Raw genomic sequence first — 17,403 nt, forward strand, 5'->3', positions numbered from 1 at the left:
AGGCGGGACATGCATGAGGACGCGGTCTTAAATATGTGTTCATCGTAAGTTAGATGGGAATCTAAAATCACGCCTGTCTTTAGGAGTGTCTGAGGGGACAATGTCTCTCTTCTCATAAAGGGAAGGAAGTGAAATTGCAATTTTGCACGCACTTGCTTCAACTATATTACAGGGTATTCCTCGATTCTAACAAATCTATATTGGATCCTGTGACGCGTTTGGACAAATTGTGCAAGAGAAAATATCTGATGGAAAGTAATCTACTGAATATACCAGAATAATTTAACGCATATATTTATTTATTTTCAGGTAAGCGTCTCTAATAACCGACTTGGAGCTGGTCAGGTGCCGATCCGACTGCAAGTGCAACCGACTTTAGTTGCAGCCCAACCAGTGGTAGCCATTCCGCGATCAGGCGCTCGCCCATGAATGAATAACTACTGTGAACGCTTCAATTATCCCCATTGGGAGGGAGGGAAAGAGTTCATCAGACGGGAGACTTCTTAGAAAGGGGAGGGGAGGGGAGGGGAGTGACCTGGTTGAGTAGAATTCCCTCTTCATTCATATAAACCCATTCATTTCAGTTTCATAGCAAAATAAAATAGAATAAGGCTACTTACTGTGTGTATTTTCCATTTTTTAAGACTGATTCCGCACAAAATAAGGTTTGGTAACACCTCTCCCCCCCCCCCCCCCCGCAAAACCCCTCCCGAATGAAAAGCCTTAACTTAGCACCATAAACGCTTGCAGGACCCTCATTAAGCTTGCAGGACCCTGATTAAAATCCTTCTCCTGGCTTATATGTATCCCCGTGAAGCAGAGGCCTTTTATGATCGCTAATATCAACTGATTTCACCTTGAAATTGACACCTCAAAATGCCGTCACGTATTAAGTAAAAAAAAATGGAAGGGAAGCCTTACAAATCATACTTGTTGAAGGTTATCCGCACGAGCGATTGTTTCTGGATGACTATTTGCTAGCTAGCTGTTAGGGTAGTTAAATGATTACATTCATTGAGAAACCAGACAGCAAATCTTTGTCGCTCTCAAAGCCATTCTGGCCTTCACAAGCGAAGAGGTTGCGATGAGTCTGGGAACGAGTTATTGTGGTTCCGTCAGTTTCAAAAGTTATTAATATGTAAATATTTTAGCTTAAACGTCGCGGAAAATATTCTATTCGACATGGCGTTCAGCCGGCGAGAATTGAGAATCATTTCGATTATTCAGCTGGTAATGGCAGTTTTCTTTTCCGCATTCGGCATCGCGGACTATTTTGAAGTTCGCTACGTGAACCTCAGCTTTTTGTTCATGCCATGTTGGATCGCAGCTCTCGTAAGTACACTTGAAGACGTAGAACTATAGGCGTTCTCTTGCCAAAGGTCGTACTTGTGACAATTAAAATAGATAATCGAGGTTCATAGCGAAGAAGTTGAACAATTTTTCGCTGGTACTTCTATTCGTATTAATGATAAGACCAGTGAGACCAAATATCAGTCAACCGCTCTCAGCTGACATTTGTCGGGAAACTGTCAAAATCGAGAACGGCTGCAGAAATTTAGGCTGGAATTGATATATATTGGAATTAATTTGATGAGCTGATAGGTCTTGATCCTATACATCGTCGGTCGATTTTTCCTAGTCTACACTAGAAATGGGCCGATTAGGTCGTATTACAGTTTCTGGAAGGAAAATTTCGTTTTAAGAACGTGACTTTTGGAAAGCTATAAAACACCTAGCTATTAACGATTAGCATAATTTTGCAGCTGTTTTCAAACGCCTTAGGGTCGACTTCCGCTAAGGACTTTGAACTGATATGGCTTGACTATGTATAGAGGCTGATAGTTTCTAAAGAAACTGTTTGGGGCTGCGTCGGTGGGGGTAACGAAATGATTTGGATATATCAACAAAGTTGAAATGGTAAATTGGCCACCGTAACAATTACAAAAGCTGACGTTTCAAGCATTAGCCCTTCGTCGGAGTTGACTATGTATAGCACGGTAGAATTTTCAAGCAATACATTTAATTCAGTCGCACCAAGATGAGTTTAATATTCGCTCAGGTAATCACACGATCTCGATTGCAATAAGGAATACAGTGAATAAGCACGCGAGTGGGTAAAAAGTTGCAACTAAACAGTTGTAATCAGTTGTACACTGATTTATCTCTCTTCAGTATTGTCAGGTTACCTGAAATCTGCATTTTCTGGGTCAAAAACAGAGTTTCTTTCATACATTGTATTTATTTCATTCATTTACTATAAAATATAATGAAAAAAATTAAGGAATATATGAACTATAGCGGGGATCAAGGAATGTAAATTAGTTTTTCACAACACGCGCGTACGAGACTGAGCTGTTTGAAATGAAGTCGTATTGCCGTATCTCGCCGAAACAAAGTTATGCGTTCATATGCTCGATGGGAAAGCTGCATTTGGATCAGTTTAGGCTGGGCTGAGTTGCAACAATCCATAAGAAAGCCGTGACTTATATCTGATGTGCCGAACCCAATGCATAGATTATTGTAAAATGTTTTCTGATGCATCACTTAAAATTGGCTTAGAATTGAGTGGGGTCACCAGACATGCAGGAGACGACGTCAACTTTATTTACCCACAGTTAACCTATTTTAGTAATTGTAAACATTCACATTAACACTTAAGTCTACCCAATATCATGTTTTACTTCTACCTGGCTATTCTCTCAGTATTTCTCAAATAACACAAAGTAAGGCCGTTTCTTTAATGAAATTGGATCTTAAATATTCTGGGTATAATTGTGTGACGTTTGGTACTTAAAAAAAGATTTTGCTGATTGTACGTCTCTCCATTCCAAACCATTTCATTTGACTTTAGGGGTCTAGGCAAAGAGGATAAAGAGCATCCACGGCAACAATATTCCCTAGGGTCTTAAAACTTGCCTGCACCTGTACGAACAAGCTTGTAATGGTTTTGAGAAGGGAAACTTTGCAAACTCTACTTTCTGCCGTTTGACATGATTTCTAAAACCTAAAATTCTACTGCTTGCTCGGACAGGTATTGCCAGCGGGAATTATGGGATTGATTGTGGCGAGTAGGACCAGACGCTCCTCGATTCTGGTGAGAATGATTACCAACTGAAATGTATGAGACTCATGTGACGAGAAAATATTTAAATAACGTCTTAGTTTTGCGTGACATTGAACAGGTATTCCCTGACTTAAAGGTTCATGTGCAGCACTTAGACTGGTGAGATATATTTGAGGCTCAGAAAATAATTGCCATCTCTAATTCCATGATTTCAGATAAACTGGCTCTATAGTGGCATCCTCGTCTCGGAGAGGCGATGGTCAGCGCATCAGTGTTGGTGGGCTCTTGAGTGGCTCAAAAGCCCGATTCTTGAGTGGCAATCTTTGTTGCAGCTGGAACAGATGTAATTGGTGGCCTCTTGATCTGATCTTTGATGTTTCTTTCTCGTCCCCCTCTTGATAGTCGCCTCGGCCCTGGCCTTCATCTCAGCCCTGTGAGCCCCGTCCTTCACACCCCGACGCCAGGCATTCCGGTCTGACGCAAAGATCTCCCAGGTGTTGGGGATGATTTCAGTGAGTTGCAGGTCACGCTTGCAAACGTCCTTGAAGCGAAGGAGTGGTCGGTCCGTGCGTCGGACGCCCTCTCGCAGTACCCCATAAAGGATTTGTCTTGGCAAGCGACCGGGGTCCATACGGTGTACATGGCCAAGCCACCGTAAGCGTCTTTGGATGAGTAGTGTAGAGATGCTAGGCATGTCGGCTCGCCCAAGGACCTCGGTGTTGGGGACTCTGTCCTGCCATTTGATCAGGAGGAGACGCCGAAGGCAGCGGAGGTGGAACCCGTTGAGCCGCTTCTCTTGTCTGGCGTATGTGGGCCATGACTCGCTACCATAGAGGAGTGTGGAAAGGACACAAGATTGGTAGACTTGCAGTTTGGTCCTCGCGCTCAGCAGGTCATTGCTCCACACTCTTTTGTTGAGTTTGGCCATTACTCCCGCTGCCTTGGCAATCCTTGAGCTGATCTCGACGTCTAGTGATGCTTTGTTTGACACTGTGGACCCTAGGTAAGTAAAAGAGTCCACCACCTCCAGTTCAGTATTGTCGATTGTAATGACGGGAGGTGTCAGTGCATCTTGGGCAAGGATGTTCGTCTTCTTTAGGCTGATGGTAAGGCCGAACTCTTTGCAGGCGTGAGACAGCTTATCGACCAAGCGTTGGAGGCCTGCCTCGCTGTGAGATGCCAGGGCAGCATCATCTGCGAACAGCAGCTCGCGGATGAGCACCTCAAAGGTCTTCGTTTTGGCGCGGAGCCTGGCAATGTTGAAGAGCTTGCCGTCTGCCCTTGTCCGAATGTATACACCGTCCGAAGAATCGGCAAAGGCATACTGGAGTAACATCGAGAAGAAAATCCCGAACAGAGTTGGTGCCAGAACACAGCCCTGTTTTACTCCACTTCTGACTGGGAAGGCATCCGAGGTGGCTCCATCAAAGCAGACGGTGCTCTGCATGTCCTCGTGGAAGGCGGCGATGATGGCAAGGAGTTTCGGTGGGCAGCCGATCTTCTGAAGTATCTGGAAGAGCCCGCTTCGACTTACCAAGTCAAAGGCCTTGGTCAGGTCCACGAAAGCGAGGAACAATGGTTGCTGCTGCTCACGACACTTCTCCTGTAGCTGGCGGAGGGAGAAGATCATGTCCACTGTGGACCTGGCGGCTCTGAACCCACATTGGGATTCTGGGTAAACTCGTGAAGCAAGACTCTGCAGACGACTTAGAGTGACACGCGCAAAGACTTTGCCTACAGTGCTGAGAAGCGAGATGCCGCGATAGTTATTACAATCGCTTCGGTCACCCTTGTTTTTGTAGATGGTGACTATACTTGCATCTCTCATGTCTTGTGGGATGTGCCCTTCCACCCAGCATTGGCAGAGGAGCTCGTGAAGCGGCTGGAGGATGGAAGGCTTGCCGTGCTTTAGGACTTCCGATGGTATGCCGTCCTTCCCTGGCGCCTTTCCGCAGGCAAGGTTGTCGAGGGCTTTGCTGAGCTCCTCCAGTGTGGGCATCTCGTCAAGCTCCTCCATGACTGGTAATCTGGGCAAGGCATCAAGGGCAGCGTCAGTCACGATGTTCTGGGTCGAGTAGAGCTCGAGATAGTGCTCGACCCAGCGCTGCAGCTGCTTGCTCTGGTCGGTGATGACTTCACCAGACTTTGCTTTGAGCGGTGCTGTCTTGATGCTCATAGGGCCAGTAGCTGTCTTTATCCCCTCATACATCCCTCTAATGTGACCACAGTCGGCAGCTGTCTGGATCTTGGCGCACAGGGTCTGCCAGTACTTGTTGGCACAGCGGCGGGCGGTCTGCTGGGCCTTGCTCTTAGCTGCTCTCAGAGCGTCGCGTGTGCTGTGGCAAGGGTTCTGCTTGTAAGCCAGGAGGGCTATCCTTTTGGCTTCCGTGACTGGCTGCATTTCTTTCCAGTGCGCCTCGAACCAGTCAGCATTCTTGTGTGCTTTTCTTCCGAACGCAGACATGGCCGAGTCGTAAATAGCATCCCGGAGGTGACACCATTTGGCATCCGCGACATCGGTTGTAGGCTGGTTAGCAAGTTTTTCCTGAAGCGTCTCGACGAAGCTCTGAGCCTTGGCTGCGTCGGCAGTAGCACAGGTGTTGATGCGGGGGCGACCCTTTGTCTTGGCGTGGTGTATCTTACAAGGCTTCAGCCTTATCTTGCTGCCAACAAGGGAGTGATCTGTGTCACAGTCTGCGCTGTGGTAGCTTCGCGTGTGGAGGACGCTGCTGAGGTCAGCTCTCCTGGTAATGACAAGGTCAAGCTGGTGCCAGTGGCGTGACCGGGGGTGTCTCCAAGAAACTTTGTGCAGCTCCTTGCACTTGAAGTAGGTGTTGGTGATGCAGAGGCCACGATTGCAGCAGAGTTCCAACAGTCTCTGCCCATTCTCATTTAACTTGCCAACACCGAAATGGCCGAGACAGGTGGGCCATGCTTGCCAGTCGGAACCAGTGCGTGCGTTGAAGTCACCTAGCAGGTATACGCTTTCGGAGCGGGGTATTTGGGACACTGTTTCCTCCAGGTCTTCGTAAAACTGATCTTTGGCTTCTGTGCTGGATGTGAGAGTCGGGGCGTAAACAGACATGAAGTTGACAAACCCTGTAGGTGTCTTCATGCGGAGGACTAGGATTCTTTCGCTGCCTCCAATCGGCGTTTCTGTGGTGGCGAGCAGCGAGTTCCTCACAGCAAAACCTACTCCATGCAGCCTCGGCTTGTCCTGGGACAAGCCTTGCCAAAAGAAGGTGTAGTCAGATTCCCTAAGAGAGCCGCTGTCGGCCAGGCGAGTCTCCTGGAGACAGGCAACGTCGATGTTAAGCCGTGTCAGTTCCTTGTTGATGATGGCGGTCTTGCGGGAGTCGTCTATCTGTTTAAGATCAGCAGAGAGACCAGGGCACATAGTACGAACGTTCCAGCTTGCGATGCGAAGAGCTGAAGTCTTCGTTAATGTCTTCTTTTTGCCTGGTGCAAAGTTGTGACTCGCTTGTCGGGGAAGGTCCCCTAAGCCCTACGCACCCAGTAGAGCAGGCGAGCCATGGCGGGGCAGCACCTTACTGGCTGGGGGCTGCCCAGCTTGAGGCGGGCGGTAGCTGCCCAGTGAAGCTACGAGGGCTTCTCCCACCGTCGGATGATACCCCTGGCGCTCCAACCTACGCCAATCGGTCAGGAGCTTAGAACCGGTGAACTGCCTCATCCCGTGTTGTGCCGGAATCTTGCAAAGAACCGCTGGAGTGACCTCTCCAGTTTGCGCTGAAAGCCTGGGCGGGTTAGAATGGGGACGCTGGGTTGCCCACACTTCAGTGTCCCCCTCTCGGTTCCGCTGGCTGAGTCCAAGGGAAAGGGTGAACCTTTACAATTTGGAGCCAGTTTCACTGCAGGAGCTGCCGGAAGGTAGTGCTGTGCATCTGCCTTTCGCCTTAGGGGCTCCACTCCGGATTTAACCTCGAGGTTTACTCCTGAAGCTTTTCCTGCTATCAGGTATAGCCACAAAGCAGTGGAGGTTTGAAATCAGGGTTTTCCCTCCCCTAGATGGGTTGCCTTCACCGCGGCTAAAGAGCCCCATCTACCCTGATAAACTGGCTCTACTGTAAACTGGCTCTACTCAAAATAAAAACTGGCTCTACTCAATTAATATTGCTTCTGTTGTGGTTTGTGCAGTGGTAGTTGAATCCTATGCATGGGCTTTGAAAGGGATATTGTGGTTCAATTATGATAATCTTCAAAGCGACGATGAAGGCTATCCTTACTTTTGGACTAAAGACGCAAAAATCAAGTTTGAAGACCAGGAAAACACTATGATAGCCATACATGCCTTGATTATCATATTTACCGTGGCTGAGATCATTCTCGCCGTGGCGATGGCTCGGAGCAGTGATGCTGGGCGTCAGTCGCCACAAGAATATCAGGTATGTTGCTTTACTCAGGAAGAAAATCACTTATCGAATTGGGCACTAACTCGAGGAAGGCACGCGGAAATCCTATCTTATTTCCTCTCTCTTCCCTCCTTACTTCTTCTCCTCTTCCTTTTCTTTTGCATTTGCACGACTTCCCTCACCTTCCTTCGTCTCACCTCACCTCCCTTTCCCATTCCCTCTATTCGTTCTTTTCTTCCCTCCCCTCCCTTCCTCCCTTTCGTTCTGTATTGCTAACTCTCTTTTTTCTCCCTTTTCTCCCCTCCCTTCCATCTTCCTCCATTCCTTTCTCCCTTTTCTCGTCCTCCCATACCTCCCTGTACACCTCTCTTATTTCCTGTCTCCGTTCCTTTCATCCTCCACCTCTATTCGTCTTTCCTCCATTCCCACAGTTTTTCTTGTTACATTTTTCCTTTAATTCTTCCTCTCCTTCCTCTCTCCTTCCTCTCTGCTTTAATCCTCCCTTCCTTCGTCTCTTTCCCCATCTATCCCTCTCGTCTTTCCTTTTCTTCCATTTCTCACCCTATTCTTCTCTTCCTTTCTTTTAGCGTCAATTTCTCTCTCTTTCCCCCTTCCTTCTTTATCCCTCAGTTTATTCCTACATCTCCTTTCCATTTCTCACTCTTTTTCTCTCTTTTTCCTCTCTCCATATCTGTCTTTCCTTCCCATGTTCCTCCCGTTCCTTCCTCTTTTCTTCTTTTCCCTTCATCCCCCCCTCCCTCGTTCCTTTCTCCTTTCCTCCATTCCAATTTTCCTTCCCTTCTCCCTTCGGCCGCTTTTCCCTCTCTTTCTCATTAAACAAATGGATGTTTTATTTTATTTTTTAGCCATACTATGAATATCATCAAATAGGAAACGGCCAAGTACCGATCCAAATGCAGCCTTTTCCACAACAGACTATGGTGGCAATTCCGATCACTGGAGCCAACCATAGGAGTGGTGGCATCCAGCAGCCTCAGCGCATGTAGTTACGGAAAGTTTTGTCTGCTTGCTCAGTGACCGTGTACAATCGCTTATAAAAATATTATGTTAAACACTTTAACTTTACCCTGGGCGATTAACCAACGTTAAAGCTGCGATCTCATGGTAACAACTTGCACAACGTAACATAATGTAACGGAAAGCAACTGAAATGTAACGCGAATAAATTGTATCCTAACAGGGCTTCAGAAACCATCATGTAGAGAATATGGAGTAGCAAATAACATTGCACGTCGCCTGGGTTACGATACTGGACATATAAGTTCTCGTGCATGCGCAGTGGCAGCATCTTCGAACGTTGCCATGAGGCATCGTTCGTTTTTCCTAAATTTTGGATTAACGTTGCGTCAAACACTGTAACACTTAGTGACTGTTTTCTAAAAAGATTTGGATTAAGCCTTTGATTTTACATGGTTGGTCACCGTTCGCGGACACCAACATGTTGTTGACGAAAAAAAAGGAAGCTCTGCAAGTTAGAATTTTAGATTTAGTACAGGAGATTAAGGTAGCTCCCTCAAGTATCAACGAATAAAACCTCTCTTCAGAGGGCGAGATACGAAGAGAAGCCTAGTTGATTAATTTCAAAGTTTCCTCTCCAGATGTTTAGCAGATACAATCAGGATTCTGTTTTGGGTGTTGATTTTTTATACTTACGTCATTACTACGGCAACATTGTCTCTAATGACAGTCAGCTGTATTCCAATCTTTGGCCTAGATACTTTAATATCTTTACTTTCCCACGGTGGAAAGTCTTCGATGACTTTGAAAACTATAAACTCGAGGTTGCCGATATTTGTCCATTTTTCTAAATATATTCGATAAGCTCTGACAGATTTTAGCAAAAGTAATGATAACAACTACAACAGCAAGACAAAACTTTTGTTTTAATAAGATAAGAAACTTAAATGAAAAAATCCATTATATATTGTGAGTAGAAGATCGTTGTGGAAGCTTATAGGAGTTTCAAAAGTATGTCTTTACGTATTTCTGAGCTTATTTTTACTCTTTTGATGACCCGGCCTGTAGCAATCTTCACTAGAACAACTCTCGCTCACTCCTTATAGAAGACCGCTTAAAACAGGTTCCACTGTACATAGAAACGCATAGAACAGTCATTCTGTTTCTGTCTGTTTAGTTGTATTTTTATCGTTAAAAGTCATCATCCTTTTGAGGCCCTCTTGGTTTACTTTAACTTTTTGATGATTAAATTTGGGGGGGGAGGGGGGAGAGAACACTTAGTACAGGTCTGTTGATTAGAACGCAGAAAGGCTCATTATTCGTCGGCGGTTTCTCACGGAACTTTATGCCGGCCGCGGCCGCACGTCAAACATGACAATGTAAATACATAATAATTGGAATTATTGCATAATAATTGGATACTTATTATTATTACTATTATTATTATTATTATTATTATTATTGTTGCATCTTTAACAATTATTCCACGAGTGCGTGTTGGATATGAGATGATAAATAGCCAACGAGGCGCGTAGCGCCGAGTTGGCTATAATCATCTCATATCCAACAAGCGCGAGTGGAATAATTGTTTTATTGAAAACGCCCCCGAGATATTAAACAATCTTACCAAATCTTAAATTTTGTACCTCCCTTTTCATTTTAACCCGACGCGCACGCTTACCATATTTGTAGATTATGGTATATTGGCCCATATACCATAATGGCTAAGCCAATAAAAAGTCTTGAATTGCATTATCCAATGATCCAGTTTTTAATAATAATTATTATTACATAATAATTGGAATTATTGCCCGCCTTCGGCATCTCGTACCTTTAACCACTCTATTTATCGCTCTTTGATCCTAACTTAAGATGACCTGTCGATGAACCGAGGCTGAGGAACTGAAGTTAAAATTCCCTTAGCAGCAGATTTGTACATATATTAAGTTCCACCCAACTTGATTTCTCGAGAATTTTGATCTTAGAAGGTATAATTTTGGCTTAAAAGTGACGGAAATATCCAATTAAATATATCTTTCAGCTGCCGTGAATTGAAAATAACTTCGATTATTCAGCTGGTAATGACAGCCAGCTTTATCGCCGGGTGTCAGTTGTCATCCGTCAGTTAGTGGGCCAAAAGAAAATCAAGTCGTATTCAGTCTTTAAGTCAGACAGTTAATCACTCTGCTAGGCAGTCCTAAATTGCCGTAAACAGTGTTTTCTAAAATTACTGTTGCATCCATTGCTTTTCATGAGGTATAACCTCGGTTCCACAACATGCAAAACATGTAAAGTGCATTCATAAAATTTACCATCGTATGAATTCTCGAGTTTTACAATTACCGATCATCCATTACAATTACCGATCATATATTACAGGATAGTCCTCGATTCTAACAAATCGCGTTTAGACTAATCATGCAGGAGAAAATATCTGATGGAGTGTAATCTATTGAATATACCAGGGTAATTTAACAGCTAAGCGTTTCTTATGACCGACTTGAAGCTGGTCAGATGCCGATCGAGTTGCAAGCGACCTCAGTTGCAGCCCAACCAGTGATGGCCATTCTGCGATCAGGCGCTCGCTCGGTGTTCACTGCAAATGAATAACTACTATAAACGCTTCAATTATCCCCAGTGGGGGGAGAGGGAAAGAATTAATCAGACGGGAGACTTATTCGAGGGGGGAGGGGAAGGGGAAGACATGGGTGAGTAGAATTCTCTCCTCGTCCATTTAAAACTCATTCATTTCAACTCCATAGCAAAATAAAATAGAATAAGGCTACTTATTGCGTGTATTTTTCAATTTCTAACACTGATTTTTCACAAAACAAGGTTTGGTGAGACCTCCCTCCTCCTTCCCCTCCCCCCCCCCCCCCCCGCAGCCCCCTCCCGAATGATTAAAAACCATAAACGCTTGCAGGGCCGTCATGAAAATCCTTCTCCTGACTAACATGTATGTATCCCCGTCAAGCAGAAGGCCTTTTATAATCGATAATATCAACCAATTTCACCTTAGAATTGACAGTTCAAAAAGCCGTCACGTATTAAGAAAAAAAGGGAGGGAAGCCTTACAAATCATACTTGCTAAGGCTTATTCACACGAGCGATTGTTTCTGGATGACTCTTTGCCAGCTCACTGTCACGTTAGTTAAATTATCACATTTATCCAGAAACCAGATTGGCCCTGACAAGCGAACAAATTGCAATGAGTCTGGGAACGAGTTATTGTGTTACTTCGGTTTTAAAAGTTATCATGTAAATATTTTAGATTAAACGTCGCGGAAATATTCCACTCAAAATGGCGTTTAGCCAGCGAGAATTGAAAATTATTTCGATTCTTCAACTAGCAATGGCAGTTATCTTTTTTGCATTCGGCATCGTGGACCATTTTGAAGTACGCTACGTTTTCCTCAGCTTTTTGTTCATGCCATGTTGGATCGCAGCTCTCGTAAGTACACTTGAAGAAGAAGAACTGCCGATTGTACATATCCCAGCCTAGCTCTACAGCCGTTCTCGATTTCGACTTTTCATATGTCGCAACCACGGTTTCTGAATCACAGATTTCGTGTATTTAGCGTAGTTTGGATTGATCCTTAGTTTCGCGGCCATAATAATACTGTATTCGGTCAGTAAACACCGTACCTGGTTGGCATTATTGGTCAGCTCATAAGCTAAATATTGAGCGCCATTCTCTAACTAAGTTTCTCGACGAATGACAGCTGTGAGGGTTAAGGGATATTTGGTCTCAGTGGTCGTATTATTGAAACGAATAGAAGCACTAGCGAAAAACTGTTCCACGTCTTCGCCATGAACCTCGAATATCTTCTATTTTAACGGTCGAAAGCACAAGCTTTGGCAATAAAACACAAGTCGTGATACCGTACATCGTTTGGTCGAATAATATTGTTGCTTGTCTACACTTCAAATAGGCAGTTTAGGTCGTATTCCTTTCTGGAAGGAAAATTTCGTTTTAAGAACGTGACTTCTGCTAGGGTATAAAACACCTTGCTAAACGATTAGCATAATTTTGCAGCTGTTTTCAAACACCAGTTATCGCTTTCGTTGCGTCCTCTGCGAAAACAATAACGTGAAATGATCAGACTTTGCGTCGTATGCAGAACGTGAACGTCGACGGCTATTGTTTTACACTCATTTCTATTTCTAATTTTAACGCTGACAGTTCCACATTTAGTTTCGAGATAGTTCGAGAATGAGAAACAAAGTAAATGACTTTAGAGTATCGTGGGACTCTAGATAAAATATAAGTTTATTTTTTTAACCGAAGTTGTCCACGGCGTCGCCGTCGTCGTTTCTCAAACTCCCTAATTAGTTTTTCGCAACGCGGGCAAGCCGTTTGAAATCAAGTCATCATACTGCCGTATCACGCCGAAACTAAGTTATACTCCCGTTCTTATACTCTTGTGTTCTTATGTTCTCGGTAGGAGAGCAGCATTTTAAGCTAGGCTGAGTTGAAACAATCCATAAGAAAGCCGTGACGTAATTCTGATGTGCCGAATCCAATGCATAGACTATTGCAGTGTTTTCTGATGCAACGCTTATGATTGGCTTCGAATTGAGTGGCGTGACCAGCCATGGAGGAGACAGAGTTAGCTTTACTTACCCACAGTGAACCTCCTTTAGTAATTGTAAATATATACATTAATACTTAAGTCTACCCAATACCATGTTTCACTTCTACCTGGCTATTCTCTCAGTATTTCTCAAGAAACACAAAGGAAGGCCGTTTCTTTGATGAAATTGGATCTTAAATATTATAATTTGTTTGAAGTTTATTATTAATTCATAAATACATGGCAGTTCAAAAGCTGAATAGATCAAAATCATTAACTAATCTATCTTAATTAAAAGAATAAAAAGGCAAACAGGACGCTAAAAAGGTTATCGAAAGACGAAATTGGAAAATCTAGCCCATCTAGGGCAAAAACAGATAATAATTAAGGATATTCTTAAAACGGTCGGGTTTAACACGAGGCATGTTAAAAGGTCGCGCACACCTTGATAAATAAGTAGATTCGTGTGGTGCAGGTAATAACTTGTTTGTCATTTTCAATTGTGTGAAAAAGTGTCTCACATATTTCGCCACGGTGGATTCCCAATTTCTTCAAATTCATAATAACAAGAGCCTCATTATTGCTAACAACGAGGCAGATAATGGACATCGCTCTCCGGGTCTGTGTACATTCCAACTCTTGCATTGAATATTTAGCCAAACTGAAATGAAAGGCCGGAACTGCATAGTCAGTAATTGATCTAATACAACTAGAGTAGAAGAGCCCTAAATCACTGCGAGTAACCGTAGCTCTCTTAAGTTGCACCAAAAAAATATAGTCTCTCAGTTAGATACCTTCTTGAGAATTTCATTAATTTGAATATTCCAGGTCATATCACTGGAAATGTTGATACCCAAATTGGATCTTAAATATTCTGGGGTATAATTATATGACGTTCTGTACATCAAAATAGGTTTACTGATAACACGTTCATGATTCAGGTTTCTCCATCCCAAACCATTTCACCTGATTTCAAAGTCTAGGTAAAGAGCATGAAAAACATCCACGGCAGCAATATTCCCGAGGGTTTTAAAACTTGCTTGCACCTGTACGAATAAGCTTGTAATGGCTTTGTAAAGGTAAACTTTGCAAACTCTACTTTCTGCTGTTTGACATGATTTCTCAAAAACCTACAATTTTATTGCTTGCTCGGACAGGTATTGCCAGCAGGCATTATGGGATTGATTGTGGCGACCAGGACCAGACGTTCCTTGATTCTGGTGAGAATGATTATCGACTGAAATTTATGAGATTGTTGATGTGAAGAGAAAATATTAAAATAACGTCTTACTTTTGCGTGACATTAAACAAGTATTCGCTGACTTACAGGTTAATTTCCAGTACTGGTAAGATAATGTCCAACTGGTAAGGTATATTTGAAGCTCAGAAAATAATTGCTATCTCTAATTTTACTATTTCAGACAAACTGGCTCAGTACAATTAGTATTGCTTCTGTTGTGGTTTGTGCAGTGGTACTTGAAACCTATTCATGGGCTTTGAGAGATATATTATCGTTCAAATATTTTGGTTATCGTCAAAGAAACGATCAAGAAGGTTCTGCTTTCTTTTGGGTTAAAGACGCAAAAATCAAGTTTGAAGACCAGGAAAATACTATGATAGCCATACATGCCTTGATTATCATATTTGCCATCGCTGAGATCATTCTCGCCGTGGCGATGGCTCGGAGCAGTGATGCTGGGCGTCAGTCACCGCAGGAAAATCAGGTATGTTGCATTACTTGGGAAAAAAATCATTTATCGAATATGGCATTGAAGTCTAGAAACGCATACGGAAATCCTATCTTATTTCCTCTTTTTTCCGTCGTTACTCCTTCTCCTGTTCGTTGTATTTTGCTTTTGCACGACTTCCTTCACCTTCCTTCGTCTCACCTTCTCTCCCTTTCTCATTCTCTCCATCCCTTCTTTTCTCCCCTCCCCTTCCTTCCTCCCTTTCGCTTTACATTCCTAACTCACCTTTTCCCTCTCTTTTCTTCCCTCCATTCCTCCCTCCCTTTTCTCCTCCTTCCATAGCTCCATAAGGACCCTCCTTACTTCCTGTCTCTCTCCGTTCCTTTCAACCTCCACCTCTTTTCGTCTTCCCTCCATTCCCGCAGTTTTTCTTCTCACATTTCTCCTTTTGTTCTTCCTTTTCTTTCTTGCTCCCTTTAGTTCTTCCTCGCCTCCCCTTCCTTTGTTTCTTTCTCCTTCTCTCCCTCTGTCTTTCCTCCTTTCCATTTCTCTTCCTATTCTTCCCTCCCTTTCTTTCAGCCTCAATTTTTCTCTTTTTCCCTTCCTTCTTTGTCCTTTAGTTTCTTCCTACGTCTCTCTTCCATTTATCCCTCTTTTGCTTCCTTTTTTCTCCCTCCATTCCTTCTTTCCTTCCCTCCCCTTCCTTCCTCCCTTTCGTTCTGTATTGCTAACTCTCTTTTTTTCTCCCTTTTCTCTCCTCCCTTCCATCTCCCTCCATTCCTCTCTCCCTTTTCTCCTCCTCCCATACCTCCCTGTACACCTCCCTTATTTCCTGTCTTCCTCCGTTCCTTTCATCCTCCACCTCTATTCGTCTTTCCTCCATTACCACAGTTTTCCTTTTTTTTCCTTGCTCCCCTTAATTCTTCCTCTCCTTCCCCTCTCCTTCAATCCTCTCTTCCTTCGTTTCTTTCCCCTTCTATCCCTTTCGTCTTTCCTTTTTTTTCCATTTGTCACCCTATTCTTCTCTTCCTTTCTTTTAGCATCAATTGCTCTCTTTTTTCCCCTTCCTTCTTTATCCATCAGTTTATTCCTATATCTCCCTTCCATTTCTCACTCTTTTTCTCTCTTTTTTCTTTCTCCATATCTCTCTTCCCTTCCCATGTTCCTCCCGTTCATTCCTCTTTTCTTCTTTTCCCTTCATCCCCCTCCCTCGTTCCTTTCTCCTTTCCTCCAATCCCATTTTCCTTCCCTTCTCCCTCCGGTCCGGCCCATTTACCTTCTCTTTCTCATTAATCAACTGGATGTTTTATTTTATTTTTTAGTCATACTATGAATATCATCAAATAGGAAACGGACAAGTACCGATCCAAATGCAGCCTTTTCCACAACAGACTATGGTGGCAATTCCGATCACTGGAGCCAACCATACGAGTGGTGGCATCCAACAGCCTCAGCGCATGTAGTTACGGAAAGTTTGTCTGCTTGCTCAGTGACCGTTAAAAAAATATTATGTTAAACACTTTAACTTTGCCCTGGGCGATTAACCAACGTTAATGCTGCGATCTCATGGTAACAACTTACGCAATGTAACATAATGTAACGGAAAGCAACTGAAATGTAACGCGAATAAATTGTATCCTAACAGGGCTTCAGAAACCATCATGTAGAGAATATGGAGTAGCAAATAACATTGCATGTCGCCGGGTTACCATACTGGACATCTAAGTTCTCGTGAATGCGCAGTGGCAGCATCTTCGAACGTTGCCATGAGGCATCGTTCGTTTTTCCTAAATTTTGGATTAACGTTGCTGTAACACTTAATGACTGTTTTCTAAAAAGATTTGGATTTAAATGGCTCAAGAAGAAAAGGTATAGAAGGTCTAGATTTAAAAAACTTGGTCGAGGTGCACAAAGTCATGTTGGCTGATTTTGGCTTTTATGAAAAGTTGGTTGGGGAATTTGAACAATTTTTTTTGCCCAAGGAGGGGGAGGGAGGAAGGGCAGGGGCAGAATTTGAGCAAACCAATCTCAAATTTTTAAAGGGAGGGATGTTGAAACTTCCAACCGATTGATGCATTAGTACTAAAAGGAAACCAAATTAAAACCAATGTGATTAAAGCCTGTGTACATTTCTGGGGAAACGGTTTATCAGTGGATTGAAAATATAGGGAGCTGACAGTAACAATCCATAAATAACCAGTTACATGAGTCACAATCAAAGCCATTTCAGTTTGATTGTATAAAGATTGATTCATAAATCATCTTTGGCCCTACTTCGAGACTCAAGCTCTAGAATCCTTAACATTATTTCTTTCTTCTTTAGTTTTAGATTTTCAATTTCTAGGTCAAGTTTTACATTTTGCTTTTTAAGGACTTCAAGGTGCTTCTCGTTGATGTCATCAATGGTGACCTTTTTTCTTGAGTGTGGCTTGGCAAGTATTGCTGGCTCCTCCAATGGTAATGGTGGAACTGTATCAGAACAGATACTGGGGCAATCTAGCTGTGACAGTTCACTGGGGTCTGCGGATTCACAGGTGTCTGGAAGTACGCAGTGTGAAGCAACAGGGTGAAGTTCACTTTCTATTCCAAGAACCCCTGTATCCACTGTTGATAAGTCTGAAACTTGTGCTGCGTAGAATTTGTACAAAATGTATTTAACCTTTGATTCCTATATGGTGTAAGTTCTGACCATAAATTGGTACGCATTCCTTAAAATTACTCTAGAATAT

The 17,403-nt window shown here is 43.4% G+C and overlaps 3 protein-coding genes across 4 annotated transcripts in view; all 3 read left to right on the forward strand.

Moving 5' to 3' along the window:
* LOC148740130 (uncharacterized) overlaps positions 1–17,403 on the forward strand; it is a 43,823-nt gene that overhangs the window by 14,492 nt on the left and 11,928 nt on the right. The gene's annotated exons all lie outside the window — the stretch shown is intronic.
* LOC111337910 (uncharacterized) lies at positions 1,143–10,167 on the forward strand. Its single transcript, XM_088748289.1, has 4 exons — positions 1,143–1,332; positions 3,032–3,100; positions 7,177–7,467; positions 8,301–10,167. Exons 1-4 carry the CDS (start codon positions 1,183–1,185, stop codon positions 8,439–8,441), a joined length of 651 nt encoding a protein of 216 aa, XP_088604415.1. The 5' UTR covers positions 1,143–1,182; the 3' UTR covers positions 8,442–10,167.
* Positions 11,641–16,495, forward strand: LOC111337911 (uncharacterized). Its single transcript, XM_088748286.1, has 4 exons — positions 11,641–11,863; positions 14,144–14,206; positions 14,408–14,710; positions 15,997–16,495. The coding sequence occupies exons 1-4, from the start codon at positions 11,714–11,716 to the stop codon at positions 16,135–16,137; spliced, it is 657 nt and encodes a 218-aa protein (XP_088604412.1). The 5' UTR covers positions 11,641–11,713; the 3' UTR covers positions 16,138–16,495.

Source organism: Stylophora pistillata, chromosome 2 (genome assembly GCF_964205215.1).
Source record: "Stylophora pistillata chromosome 2, jaStyPist1.2, whole genome shotgun sequence".
Lineage (NCBI taxonomy): Eukaryota > Metazoa > Cnidaria > Anthozoa > Scleractinia > Pocilloporidae > Stylophora > Stylophora pistillata.

Coding starts and splice junctions, on each gene's coding strand:
- LOC111337910 (XM_088748289.1), top strand. CDS start 1,183: ATGGCGTTCAGCCGGCGAGAATTGAGAATCATTTCGATTATTCAGCTG. Junction 1,333..3,031: donor CATGTTGGATCGCAGCTCTC/GTAAGTACACTT, acceptor TTGCTCGGACAG/GTATTGCCAGCGGGAATTAT. Junction 3,101..7,176: donor GCTCCTCGATTCTGGTGAGA/ATGATTACCAAC, acceptor CAAAATAAAAAC/TGGCTCTACTCAATTAATAT.
- LOC111337911 (XM_088748286.1), top strand. CDS start 11,714: ATGGCGTTTAGCCAGCGAGAATTGAAAATTATTTCGATTCTTCAACTA. Junction 14,207..14,407: donor CCAGACGTTCCTTGATTCTG/GTGAGAATGATT, acceptor TTACTATTTCAG/ACAAACTGGCTCAGTACAAT. Junction 14,711..15,996: donor AGTCACCGCAGGAAAATCAG/GTATGTTGCATT, acceptor TTTATTTTTTAG/TCATACTATGAATATCATCA.